The sequence below is a fragment of the Mauremys reevesii genome, linkage group 3 (assembly GCF_016161935.1).
Source record: "Mauremys reevesii isolate NIE-2019 linkage group 3, ASM1616193v1, whole genome shotgun sequence".
Taxonomy (NCBI): Eukaryota; Metazoa; Chordata; order Testudines; family Geoemydidae; genus Mauremys; species Mauremys reevesii.
Genome location: NC_052625.1, coordinates 162,217,177 through 162,231,405, shown reverse-complemented (window position 1 = coordinate 162,231,405; position 14,229 = coordinate 162,217,177). Strand labels below are relative to the sequence as shown.

Here is a 14,229-nt window from a genome sequence, read left to right as displayed (position 1 = left end):
GTCCATTGCACTCACAGGGCAAGATATATTCCCTGCTCCAGAGAACACAATCTGTTTAAATATCTTTAGCATGTAGATGTTCTGTACATAAATTAGGAAACACTGGTTTAGATACAAAAGTGTAAAAAACCAAAAATAACTCTTCCCCACCAACACCCCCCCCCCCCCCCCGCAAATTTCTCCCCTTCCTTATCTTATGCTTCCTAAATTAAGTAAGTCTCAGTAACTCTTCCAGGAGGAAGGGCTGCTTCACCGACATTATTGATGGAAGGCCTGTTAGGGAAGGCTGAAATGTCATTGCTGCGGTAACGTTATCCAGGCTGTTAAAGGGTTACAGTGGCTCAGTGCTTCTGTTCTTGGAGCTCTGATGTTATCAGCACTAGCAGATAGTGCACGCAGCTAATTCAACAGACCTCAGTGTTGCTCGTAAAGGAAGACCATAGGCAGAGTTCGGTGACAGAGGCACTTGAACAGGTTTACTGCCCACAGGGCACAGTCCCAGCATCACATAGAAGCTACAAGTACACTAACACATGAGTGCCCATGGCAAGGAGGAGCTCAGCAGCGGGAATTTCTGCTGTCCCCTCGGCCACACAAAAAGTTAAGGTGAGGTACCCTGACATTTATAGACTGAGACAAACAACTTATGTTCTGTATTACCTTAGGTGTTTCGTGACATCTGCTTTTTACCTCCCCTTGTACCTTGCTTCAGATGTCTCGGGCAAAACATCCTTTTTCATCACTTCTGTCAAACCCTTTTTTCTTGTGTTAGGTCAGGATGTACCTGTGCTAATCTTTTGGAATGTGTTCACATGCATACCCAGTATCTGTTGCTTCTTAGGAGTGCCTCTGTTTTATCAATGCTAGCAGTACCCTTGTCAAATGCATGTATCAATCTGTGAACTTGTAAGAATCTGCTTTAATACATGGCCTGATTTTGGTTCACAGCATGGCCTGACTTGGACTATGGTTCGGGCCTAAGGTCTTGCACCAGGTCTTGTGCTCCATGCTCTCCCTCTCTCTCAACCTGTCCTAGGTAAAAAGGCATGTATTGCCATGTGAAGGCAACTAGATTGATGCTCATCCTAATCTTTAGGATTCCAGCCTTTTTTATTAATCCAGTTTTCATGTCCCTGTTGATCTCAACTGCTTGTAGTGGGATTCGTAGAGAATGAAACCATTTCTGAGATATCTTGACTCTTGCCCATGAGAAAACAGGATGCTCAATGGACCTGGAGGTTGATAGAGAACAAGTGTAGCACATGAATGCTGATGTGATATTTGTCAGTCTTCTCTGCCTAGAAGGCAAGCTGCTGTGTGTAGAACTAAGTGAAGTTGTTGCATGACCTTCTGTAAAATAAGAGTTCATGGCAACAGTAGGAGCTCAGGTCTGGGATTGTAAAACGGCAGTAAGCGTTGAGTAGAAGCCAGCTATACAGAAAAATTTCTCTGATCAGACTCTGAGGACAGATGATGTCTCTTAGTTGTGGTGTCAGAGCAGTAGCAGGCAATCAAACAAACTTCCTGTGCTGCATTTATTCCAGTTAAGGGTAAATTTTCTCCCATTGGTAGTCCAGTCTGTCGCCTTCCTTCATTTGTGTTAGATAATCACGGGGGTGATTGCAAGAGAAGGGTATTGCTGCTGCTATTATTTTTATTACTTTTTGTTTATTTGTATTACCATAGTATGTAGGAGCCCTAGTCATGGGCCAGTACTCTGTTTTACTTGGCACTACACAGACAGAACAAAGACAGTCCTTGCCCTAAAGAGCTTTCAATCTATGAATAAGACAAGAGGCAACAGATGGATACAGACAGATGGGGGGAGTACAAGTGCATGTCTACACTACAAAATTATGTTGACCTAAGTTAGGTCGGCATACAGCCACTGCAGCAATTAAGTTGCTTTTGCACGTCCATGCTCTGCTCCTTGTGGTGCTCCAGGAGCATTTGTACCAATTGTACTGTCAGCGTGGGGCATTGAGGTATGGCTTCTGAAAGCTAGTAACAGTTGATGTAAGCAATGCAGCGTTTACACTGCTGCTGCATCAGCCTAACTACATCAACATTGACTGTACATCTCTTGTGGAGGTGGAGTTAAGTCAGCGTAGCGGGGCAAGTTACATCTCTGGGAGTGAAATTTTAGTGTAGACACGTAGGTGGGTTGAGGTAAGCTGCCTTGCATCAGCCTAACTCTATAGTGTAGACCAGGCCCAAGGAACAACAAGACATTGTCTGCATGATAGACTGTGATCTCTGCACACTAGCAGCCTAACTGCTGACAAGTTTTTGTAGGCAGAGATTTGAAGAACAATGAGGTTGTTTTATGGGGTCTCTTCCCAAATGTCAGGGATAGCAAGGAAAAAGCATAAAGGTGTTTTGTTTGAAAACTTAACAAGTGAGCAGTAGAGGCTGGCATCATGGGCTAATTGAAGGCAGGAGTCAACATTTTGTTACTGCATTGAGAAATAATATGTAGGGTGGGGATAGGCTGTGATGAGAGCCTTGAAAGCTAAGACACATTTAGGTCTTCTGATTAGTTTTTAATCAATAAACACAGATAAACCCCAGTACAAAAAAATAAATCGGTGTTTATACCATACATACTAGGAAAACACTGAAAATGGTTACTTGTATCTAAGGGCTTGTCTGCACAGAGCAGTAATGCAGATTGCAGGGATAATTGCTAAAGTGCACTAATGTGTTCATTAATCAATCCATGTAGACTCTGCCGATGCGCTCGAAAGTTTCTCTAATGTACTACATTAAACTGCACTAAGTTTGAAACAGTATATACTATGAGTAATGTATGTAATATATATTATTCATTACATTATATACAAAGAGAGCCCCCCAAAAACCCAATATTTGGATACAACATAAAACTCAAAAATTGCTAAAAATAACACCCCCAAAAGGAAATTAATAACCCCCCCAAAACAGAAGCCACTATTAATTTGCGATAGGGAAGGGGGAGCTCATTGGAGGGATGTGAAGAAAGGAGTGACATGGTCAAAGCAATAGAATAGGAGAATGATCTTTGCAGAAACATTCTGAATGGATATGAGTGGCGCAAGACTGCATTTGTTAAGGCCAGAGAAAAGGATGTTACATTAATTGAGATGAGATTATGATCATCTACATGAAAGTTTTTTAAATGGGTGGTTCCATAGGAAAGGCTGTATCTTAGAGATGTTGTACAGAAAGCACCTGCAAGATTTAGACATAGCCTGGATGTGAGGACCTAAAGATTCGAGTCAAAAATGATACCTTGGTTACAGGCCAGAGTGACAGACCCGATAGTAGTGGTCCCACAGAAAAAGAGATGGTGTGGGTGGGATTCAAGGGAAAGATTGAACACTGTTGCGCTTGAGCTGACAAGTAGACATTCACAAAGAAATGTCAGAGAAAGGCAATTGAGCTTTTAATTTGGACAGAGGGAGACAGGACTGGAGAAGAGAGGTACATCTACAGGTAGTCAGCATAGAGATGATAGTTGGATTTGTGAGTAGAGGTTACAGAGAGAGAATTGTAGCAGGAGATTAGAAGGGGACCAAGCATAGAGAGCCCTGCACTGAAGAAAGTTGAAGGGGTGTGTGGAGAATCCACTGAAGGAGCAATTAAAGAGGAGAACTAGGAGAGGACAGAATCACAGAAGTGAAAGGAGGACAAGATTCCAATAAAAAGGACATGGTCGAGGAGAAGGCAGATGGGGAGGTAGTCAAAGAAGCAAGTGGGGTCAAGTGTTGGTTTTTTAAGATGGAAGAGATTAAAGCATGCTTGTATTGTGACGGGAAAGATCCTAAGGAGAGCAAGAGATTAAGGAGAAGAATAAGGGAGGGGATGATGGGATGGGATGGGGTCACTGGGGAAAGTGGGGAGGGATTAGAGGAGGAGAGCAGATGAGAAATTTATGAATATGTGACAGGAGAATGAGAGAGTTGTAGGAGAGAATAGGGGAAGGAAAGGCAAGCTAAGGTGATGGGAAAGGTTACATTTGGAGAAATTGGTGAGAGAGCCTGTGGAGAGAGAGAAGTAGTCAAAGGTTTGAGGAGTGATTCAAGGTGGTAAAAAAGAAGCTGGGATTGCAGGCATGGGCTTCAGTTGGAAAAGTAGAGGTTTTAGTTAAGAAGATGGTAGAACTGAAGGAGAAGAAAACAATTTTGTAGTGGAGGAGGTTAGCCTGGTCATGGGATTTTCACCAGAATTAATTTTCCACATGAAGCAGGACTGAAGGAAGCACGTGTTGAGGGTGAGCCAGGACTGGGATTTGGCAAGGAGGACTTTTCAATGGGAGAGAAGGGCAAAAGAGTCAAGGATGGAGGAGAGTGAAGCATGGAGAGAATCACCAACCATATCAGTGGAAGAGAGGGAAGGGAAGAGATGTGCTGAAAGCAGAGGAGAAGTCATCAATGATGATGGACTGGCAGGTTGTGGAAAGGCCAAGCTTTTGGGTGGGAGGTGCTGCTGGGTGATGCTGAAAAAGACTAGCTGATGGTGGGAACTACAGAGGGGTAATGGTAACTAGGAAGGGGATGTGGAGCCAGTGAGGGAGTGGGATGGATGTTCTAATGCGGAAGAAGGGTGTGGTGAGAGCCATGGGTGTGTGGTAGATGGACAAAATTTAAAAAAACACTGCAGTGGGGGTTATGAACAGCAGATGCTGCTGGTGTACTAACAACATGTCAGTGCTCTGGTATCTCAGCTGGACTACGTTCTCCACCAGGGAGTTCTGAAATCTGAGTAGTCAAGGATGAACTAACCTGTTTGATTCCTCCTTCAGACAGCAGGGTGGAAACATCTCAATTTCTGAGCTCCCTACTTATCAAGAAGCTACCTTCCTGTTTGCTACATCTTCCTGTTGTCCTTCACATCTGTCTTTCTCCAGCAAGAACTTGGCAGCACGTGAGGGAATAGGGAGTGGGGGAGATGAGCAGCAGTGTCACTCAGAGGGAGTTAGATACAGTACAGTCAAGTGAATTGATAGATGTAATTTACTTGACAGAGTGCACTGGAGGGGATTGAGGTCCTTAATGTAAGGCCTACCCAGCCAAGGAAGCATGTGGTGACTCCTTTGCTGTGCATCCCCAGTGGTGTGGGGAGCAGCAGAGTTTGCTAAGCGTATCTCTCTTTGATGAGATCGGTTTTGATTAAAGGTAATTAGTGTTGACATACATAGACTTCCGTAAGACATTGGACTAGGTACTTCACAACATTTTGATTAAACAAAACTGAGATAATATAAAATTAACATGGCACACACTAAATGGATTAAAAAGTGGCTTACTGATAGGTCTCAAAATATAATTGTAAATGGGATTATCATACAGTAGTTCTGTTTCCAGTGGGTTCCCACAGGAATCATATTTTGGCGTTATGCTATTTTACATTGTTATCAGTGATCTGAAAGAAAACACAAAATCAATCACTGATAAAGTTTGCAGATAACACAAAAATTGGGGGAGTGGTAAATAATGAAGAGAATTACTGATTCAAAGCAATCTGGATTGCTTGGTAAACTTGGTGCAAGCAAACAATATGTGTTTCAATACAGCTAAATGTAAATGTATACATCTAGGAACAAAGAACATATGCCATATTTACAGGAGGGGGGACTCTGTCCTGGAAAGCAGGGACTTTGAAAAAGATGTGGGGGTTGTGGTGAATAATCAACTCAACGCAAGTTCCCAGTGCGACGCTATGGCCAAAAGAGCTAATGCAATCCTGGAATGCATAGACCGGAATCTTGAGTAAGAGGAGAGAAGTTATTTTACCTGTTTTTGTCACTGGTATGACTGTTGCTGGAGTATTGTGTCCAGTTCTGGTACCCACAGTTCAAGAAGGATGTTGGTGAATTGGAGAGGGCTCAGAGAAGAACCACAAGAATGATTGAATGATTAGAAAACGTGCCTTACAGTAATAGACTCAAAGAACTCAATATATTTAGCTTGACAAAGAGAAGGTAAAGGGTGACTTGATTACACTCTACAACTGTGGTTCCCAAACTTTAACAACCTGTGAACCCCTTTCACTAAAATGTCAAGTCTCGCGAACCCTCTCCTAAAAATGAATATTTCCAGGGATTTTCTCCTTTACCTGAGTATAAATTATAAAAGCAGTGATCTTGGAAATATAAAATTTTGTTTTTATGACATGCTTACTACACACTATTTATTATTAATGATTATTTATCATTACAGTATTTTTATTAGATTATGAAAACGGCAACACTCTCCCAGGATCTCACTTTTGTAGCTTGTATCACTTTGAATAAGCCTGTTATAGGACAAGGCTCCTGTGTTTCATCAAGGAATTATCAGATGTGAAACAGTATGAACGTATTTAAGAAGCCAACTCAAAGAGTTCCTCCTACACAAGCATTCAGGTCTTGAGCATTCCAGGCAAACAATGCACACTACAACAAAGCTTAAACTTGTTCATAATAATTTAAAAAACAATACTAGCTGCCTATTTAATTTTAAAAACAGCAAAAAATATCCACCTCCCTTTCCATTTCTTATAAGGAGTCTTGAAGTTTAAATGTCCTCAGTGTGATAGATATGCTTGCTTTGATCTGCTTAGCTCTTGGAAGTTTAGGGACTCCGGGATGCTGGCCCTGTGCTGCTCAGGGTCCCTAAGGACAGCTCTGTCTGCCATTAGGGAATTTTTTTCCTGAGAACCCCGTGTAACATTTTGCAAAGCCCCAGGGGTTCACAAACCCCAATTTGGGAACCACTGTTCTACAAGTACCTACATAGGAAACAAATATTTAATAATTGGCTCTTCAATCTAGCAGAGAAAGGTATAACATGATCCAATGGCTGGAAGCTGAAGCTAGACAAATTCAGACTGGAAATAAGGCATGCATTTTTAACAGTGAAAGTAATTAACCATTGAACAATTTACCACGGGTCGTGGTAGATTCTCCATCACTGACCATTTTTAAACCAAGATTTAATGTTTTTCTAAAAGGTAAGCTCTGGGAATCATTTTGGGGAAGTTCTCTGGCCTGAGTTATACAGGACATCAAACTAGATCATCAGAATGGTCCCTTTGAACTTTGGAATATGCATATTCCAAATGAGAAATTCAGGAACGTCCTGTGTTTGTCTTAAGTTAAACTTCCTCATCAGCAAGGTATCATTTGCCCATCAGCTTGTGAGGGAGAAGACAGTAATGGCATTGCAGTGTATTTATCAAGGCATGAGATGGATTCTTTATTGTTAGAAACCTTTATATCAAGACTGAAACCTTCTAAAAGCTATGGCCTAGTTCAGTTGCAAAGTACTGGGCTCAGTACAGGCAATAGTGAGTGAAATAGGGCCAGTATTATGCAGGAAGTCAGAATGTTTCCTTCTGGCCTTAAAATCTTGGAATCCAGGGAACCAACTGTCATTTCCTTTTCTCTGACAAGTGATGAGCTCCATTCTGCAATTTTTGTCTTGCGCCTCATGGAAGGTTGTTTTTTTTGTTTTGTTTTTTTCTCCATACTTAGTTGTTGTTTCCTACCTACTGCTATTCTTTGTCTTTCTAATACAAAGAACTCTCCATTCCTTCTGTTCATGGGATAAACACATTCTGTCTCAGGATTTTCTCTGTGACAACCTTTCAGAATCTGCACTTTTCCATGCCTGTTCTTTACCAAATACCTGACTCAACAGCTTTAACCCCTGCCTTAACTATGCTTGGAAAAAGCCTTTTGCAATTTATTTGCACTAGGAAAAACACAATTTGAGATCAGTGCCAGGATATCACTGAAAACAACCAGTTCCCGGGCAAAGCACCTTAGGTGTGTCCTGGCCTCCTCAGAAGCTGACTATATAGGCCTTGTAGACTTGAAAGAATCAAATGACTGCCCTGCGGGGAGGTGGAATCCTGCATCAGAACAGTCTACTTCCATGCAGTTCAGCACCACAGTGCTGGTTAGATGTCTTGCAAGTGGTAACTGAACTTCGGATAATCAGAGATCATGTCGGAGATGCTTCAAGGAATCTCTGGGAATGGCAGAGTTTAACATGTCACATTTGACTCTGATTTGGAGATTAGGTTGGGTTTCTTCCACTGAACTGGAGATCACCTTGCATATCTTGACTGTCCTCAACCTGTACCAGTTTCTTAGAGCTTTGCAGACACCATTGACCTGTCTTAGTCAATGTGTCAAACTAAGTTCAGAATACCATTTGACTGGTATGTGGTCTATAGAATGTGTGTATTGTGGCTGATGGGACTGTATGGGTGCTGAATGCACTGAGAAGTTGAGGCACACTTTCATCACTGAGCTTGCTGGAAGCTCACCTGCCATGGGTTTGCCATTTGTTTTGGAACAACCTTTTGTTTGCTTGAAGTAGTCTGGATTAGTAATCATGCCAAGATACTTGATGCATTTGGGTCTAGGATTCTCCTCTCCCCAGATAGTTCAACAATTTATACCAGGAGGAACATGATTCTTTGGGAGACTATTTGCAGAATGTGTGGGAATCACCATGAGCCTATTTTACAAAGACAGATGGGGAACTACTGATTTGCTCCCAGAGAATACAAGTTTTACTGACCCTATCTTGTGTCAGCGAGGCCTTCATAAGGAAGGTCTTGCCTACATGGGAAAGATTTTTTTTTTGGGGTATAATCTAAGGTGTGAATTTAAACCAACATAGTTACACCCGGATAGCCCCCAATGTGGACACACTTATTCTGATACAAGTGGCTTTATTTGGTTTAGTTTGCTGCTTGGGAAGGGATTTAAGTTAAACTAAGCTAAAAACCACTTTTATACCAAAGTGAGTGTCCTCATAGGGCAGTATAACTAAATGGGTATAACTAGTCAAGCTTTCTCATGTAGACAAGTTCTAAAAGTGCCATGTCCAAACAAAACCACAGATGAACCCTGTCTCGCCTTAGCATGATCCAATTCATATTCCAGAATATAATCCTGTGCCTGCAAATACCAATGCACAATTGGTGCATTCACCTAGTCTTGATAATTTATCATCTAAGATGGATTTAACAGGACAGCATTAGGCGCTTGACATCAGACACTGTTACCAGGCCAGTGGGCAGCACATATGAATGGGAGTAGTCCAAGCACCACCACCACCTCTGTTGCAACTGATCATCAATAAAGCCCCTCTAGTCACTGATTCTACAGCATTCCTCTGAAAGAAGTGAATTTCCCATTTGCTCAAGGGAAGGCCATGGAAAGCCAGGATTTTGCAAAGATTAGCCATGATCTGGTAATGTCAGTGGATTGCCACTCCAGCACAAGAACTAAAGGCTTTTCCTTCTTGGGTGGAATGGTAGCTATGACTCCACTGCCAGCCCTGTTAAGCCTACTCTTTCAGCTAGTGTCTAAAGGGGACCAATGAATCCCTACCCACCTGACCCATTTTGTGGTATCACTAGTACTGCTCCATGCTCCTTTGTCCTACATGTAAGTCACCAGTCTGAAATCTTTGGCTTCACCCATATATAGGGCGCTAGCACAATCACAGCCATGAAAAATGTGTCACGAAATCTGGGCTTTTACATGCTTTTATCCTATACTATACAGATTTCATGGGGAAGAGCAGAGTTTGTCAAATTGGGGGTCCTGACACACAAGGAAGTTGAAGGGGTGTCGTGGTATTGCCATCCTTACTTCTGCGCTGCCTTAAGAGCTGGGCTGCTGGAGAGCGGCAGATGTTGGCCAGGCACCCAGCTCTGAAGGCAGCGCCCCACCAATTAGAAGTAAGAGTGGCAATACCATACCATGCCACCCTTACTTCTGCGCTGCTGTCTTCAGAGCTAGGTGGCTGAATAGTGGTGGCTGCTGACTGAGGGCCCAGCTCTACAGGCAGCAGTGTAAAAGTAAGGGTGACAATACCATTCCTGCCGTTCTTACTTCTGCGCTGCTGCTGGCGGCTTTGCCTTCAGAGCTGGGCTCTCAACCAGCAGCGCCGCTCTCCAGCTGCCCAGCTCTAAAGGCAGCGCCACAGCCAGCAATAGCGCAGAAGTAAGGGTAGCAGTACTGCGACCCCCTACAATAATCTTGTGACCCCCCCCCCACAATTACAACACCATGAAATTTCAGATTTAAATAGCTGAAATCAAGAAATGTTCACCATTTAAAATCCTATGACAGTGAAATTGATCAAAATGGACCATGAATTGGCCCTATTCATACACCAGGATTTTGTGTCAAGTTTCCCAAGCAAAATCCCCACACGCGCGCGCTATCATAAAGCAATCTTTACTTGAAATAGAAGATCTAGTAGTTACACTTATGTACCTCGCTTGTGAACCCAGGCCTTCAGCATCTCAGTTCTAATGTAACACTAATCCTAAGAACTGAAGGGGGAAATTGATTCCACTCTTTCATCATTTTGCAGATGCCAAAAACATTGAATAGGTAAGGATGCAATGCAGTCTGAGAGGGAAGAGTTGTTTGGTAAATGAGAAGCCACTCTAGCAGGAGTGGGCAAACTTTTTGACCCAAGAGCCACATTGGGGTTGCAAAACTGTATGGAGGGCTGGGTAGGGAAGGCTTTGCCTCCCAAACAGCCCCCTCTGACTTACCGCCCCCTCACTGTCCCCCTCAGAACCTCTGAGCCATCCAATTCCCCCTGCTCCTTGTCCCCTAACCGCCTCCTACCGGGGCCCCACCTCCATCCAACCCCCTCTGCTCCCAGTCACCTGACCCCTATCCACACCTCTGCCCCCTGACAGGCCCCCTGGGTCCCCATGCCTATCCAACCCCCCCCATTCCCCGACCTCCCCCCAAAAACCTCTGCCCCACCCAACCACCCCCAGCTCCCTGTTCCCTAACTCCTCCCCGGGACCCCCAGCCCCTTATCCAACGGCCCTGGCCCCCTTACCATGCTGCTCAGAGCAGTATGTCTGCGCCACCATACCAGAGCTAGACACTCTGCCGCTGTGCTCGGCATGAGCTCACAGCCCCATTGCCCAGAGCACTGCCCGCGCAGCAGCATGGCTGCAGTGGAGGGGCCGGGAGCGCAATGGCTGGGCAGGATGGTCCCATTGGCCGGACGTGGCCCATGGGCCATAGTTTGTCCACCTCTGCACTATAGAGTTTGCAACGCCTCCTCTGTGTCTAGCTCTGATTTATAAATAATTTAATGAGTTTCTCAGGAATGGGCTGTACTTTGGGTAGTCGTACTTGATCCCCACCTAGAAATATTCTGGATCCTTTCCAGGGCTGCCCATTAAGCCTGCCAAGTGGCTTGAGCAAGAGACCATTCCATCCCCAAGTACCTGATGCATAAATGCAGCAAAGTATTTCAGCCATCACTTTGGGCTCCTGATCCAGGTCGGTTGAAGCCACTTCAATTAGGAAAGGGTCAGTCATGTTGCTATTCAAACCAGGTATATGATGATATGTGTTAGACACTCAGGGTCAGATTTTAAAAGGTGCGCATGCACTCTTGAATGACCGAAATTAGGAATAAAAACACTTACAGTGCATGTGCAAATTGGAGGTTATGTGCATATAACCTGTCCTAACTGGGTTTAGCTAAACTCAACCACTTTTCATAGTGTAAATGCAGGATAACACTTTGCTCCATTTTAGCAGATTGAGTTATAATAAGATACAGTTCAAAATCACTGGGAAACCAAGACAGCCAACATCATGCTTAACCAGCATGTGCTTGTATATGCATATCTAGTCCGGCCCATTGTGATCAAGTTTTTATAGTACAGTTTGCAGTGAGTATGATAACAAGTATTTAAATAAACAAATATAGGAAAACATGGAGAATACAGCACAGGTATAGTTCCTGTGTTTGCTTTTCTTTAGTTTGCTAGAAACATTGTTTAAAAGAAAATGAAAAAGTAAGCAGCTTGGAATTTTTGGGAGAAAGAAGGGGCACATGTTGAAAATGGCGACAGAGTCCTGTGGCACCTTATAGACTAACAGAGGTATTGGAGCATAAGCTTTTGTGGGTGAATGGCCACTTCGTCAGACACATGTTGAAAATTAACTTTCTATGATTTTCTGAGTCACCCAACTTAAATGCATATTAGTGGTGGTTTACCAGAGAAATCTATATTGTTGATCTTTAAATCATAACAAGTGGATGAGAGTTCAAAACATGCTACAGGCTTAGTGAAAAAATATTTATTTCTCAGAAGCACTGTATAATGTGTGTTTTTGATTTGTGTATTTAAGTTTCAGACAGTGAAGAGGATGATGATATTAAAACAGTGCAAATGAATTTACAAGAAACAAAGAAACAGGAAGGTAGTCTTAATTTTCACTTTTCTTCTGTGTTTGTGAGAGTGCCTTTTGATAGAGAATGCACAAGAAACTAAATTGTAACTTAATTTTATGTGACAAATGTCCTATAAAGAACACTGTCCAAAATATTCTAAGTATCTTCTTTTGCTTTATTGAGCATTCACGAGTAGTGAGTACAATGTTGAGGTATAAAGAAAAAATTGCATGCCAGCCAGAAAAGTATGTGTTAGGCTCAGAATCTGTTTCCACTGATTTGCATAGGCATAAGTCAGTTCAGGGTTAGTTGCTATATCTCAGCTCGGCACTCTAGTCTACTGAAGGGGAGCTGTAAACTCTCTCAGTTTCACACGAACAGGTTGAGTTAATATCTCTTATCTTGCCTTACCTTACCTGTTGGTAAATAATTCTGATGTTTTTCCTATCATGCTTATTGTTGCTGTTCATCCCATGCTGTACTTTACTTATTCATTTTTGTTGATTACCGATGTACTGTCAAAATACTATGTTGCATAAAAGTTTGGTACATGTATGTTGGGGGCAAGAAGATTGAAAGTTAAAACAACACAGTAACACAAGACAGCTTTGTAACTGAGACTTGAACAAATCCAAGATGTAACTGAATCTAATACACACATAGTTTAATTAGATTTACTAGATATTACCAAGTGTTGTTACTAAAGTCTAACTTGGTCAGCATTCTAGACTTGTTTTTAAAAATACTTAGATTAGTATCACTTATTTAAATGCATATGGAGTTCTAGGAGGCAGTTGGTTGTAAAGCTGGCTTTCCTCTTAATTTAGTTCCAGAATATGTGTGTTCATTCTGCACTTTGTTGCTCATTGGTTACGTACTGTTTGAGAAACTAGGGGCTTGTGTAAATGGCCGGTTAGTGCCCAGCAAGCCAGTGTACGACTCTACAGCGCACCAGCTTGCTGTGCAGTAACTTACCATGTAGGCACTGCTACAGTGCACTGGAAGTCCCAGCGCAGCTTAGTGTACTTCATGGCAAGCTGGTGTGCTGCAGAGTCGTGCCCTGGCTTGCCATGTAGACAATACTTAAGAGCAACATAAAATTGTTAGGAAAATGATTGTGGATCTTAGGGATGTGATAGAACAAGAAATAGGCTCTTTTTATTTAAACAGATTGTAAAATCCCCTGAGGAGTGATTTTGTTTTCCTATAGTCAACTCTTTATTTGTAGGGCACAGTATAAAGAATGACAAGTAAACCCTGATCATTCTCAGTCATTTTTCTAGTAAGTCTGACCCATTCACTTAGTGGCTGCTTGTAGATGTTGACTAGGACCAGGGACAGAAATGATCCTTGCGGGATTCCACAAGAGAGGGGCCTAGTAGTACCCATTGTAACACATTGACCAGGACCCCGGCTACCTTTCTCAGATGAGACAGCAGTATCATATGGGTGACAGTGTTGAGTACTGCAGGGAGGTCCAGGAGGATGAGAGTGGATGTCTTTCCTCTATCCATTGACAGCAGGAGATCATCCATGAATGACACTAACGCGGTTTCAGCTCCATGGCCTGGCCTGACTCTCTATTGTGCTGGGTCTAGGATATTAGATGTAGTGAGAACCTGAACCTGACTGAATAAAAATTAAAACATTTTAAACCTGTATTATAGTAATTCAAATTCCTCTTTTTTTGTGGCAATAATCAGATTTCCATCACTGAAAAATTATTCAACCTTCGTCCCATTTTTTATGTGCTCGTGAATCTGACTGTGGCCTCCTTAAACAGAGGAGAAATTAAATTGTCATTTAATTTATTAACCTATGATCTTAACAAGTACTAAAACTGCCTTGGGTTACCACAAGCCCTATGCCCTCTCAGTTCCTTCTTACCACCTGTGGTGCTTAGTCAGAGTGCCTTTCCTTGCATAGCAAGGGTTAGCGGTTTCATCTTTTCTGACTTCAAGCCTTAGGGCCTTGTAAGTAGCTTGTTTATAGTAGTTATGTTAAGTAGTTGTTAATTGTAGTT

At 42.6% G+C, this 14,229-nt stretch overlaps 1 protein-coding gene across 9 annotated transcripts in view; it reads left to right on the top strand.

Moving 5' to 3' along the window:
* LOC120399986 (E3 SUMO-protein ligase ZNF451-like) overlaps window positions 1-14,229 on the top strand; it is a 74,782-nt gene that overhangs the window by 54,162 nt on the left and 6,391 nt on the right. For 7 of the 9 annotated variants that reach the window (XM_039528306.1, XM_039528305.1, XM_039528302.1 and 4 more), the window contains exon 14: window positions 12,164-12,235. The exons of 1 other annotated variant lie outside the window; for it this stretch is intronic. In XM_039528306.1, coding sequence (XP_039384240.1) covers window positions 12,164-12,235 — 72 coding nt within the window. The remainder of the gene's footprint in view (window positions 1-12,163; window positions 12,236-14,229) is intronic. One more of the 9 variants, XM_039528307.1, reaches the window with a different exon arrangement.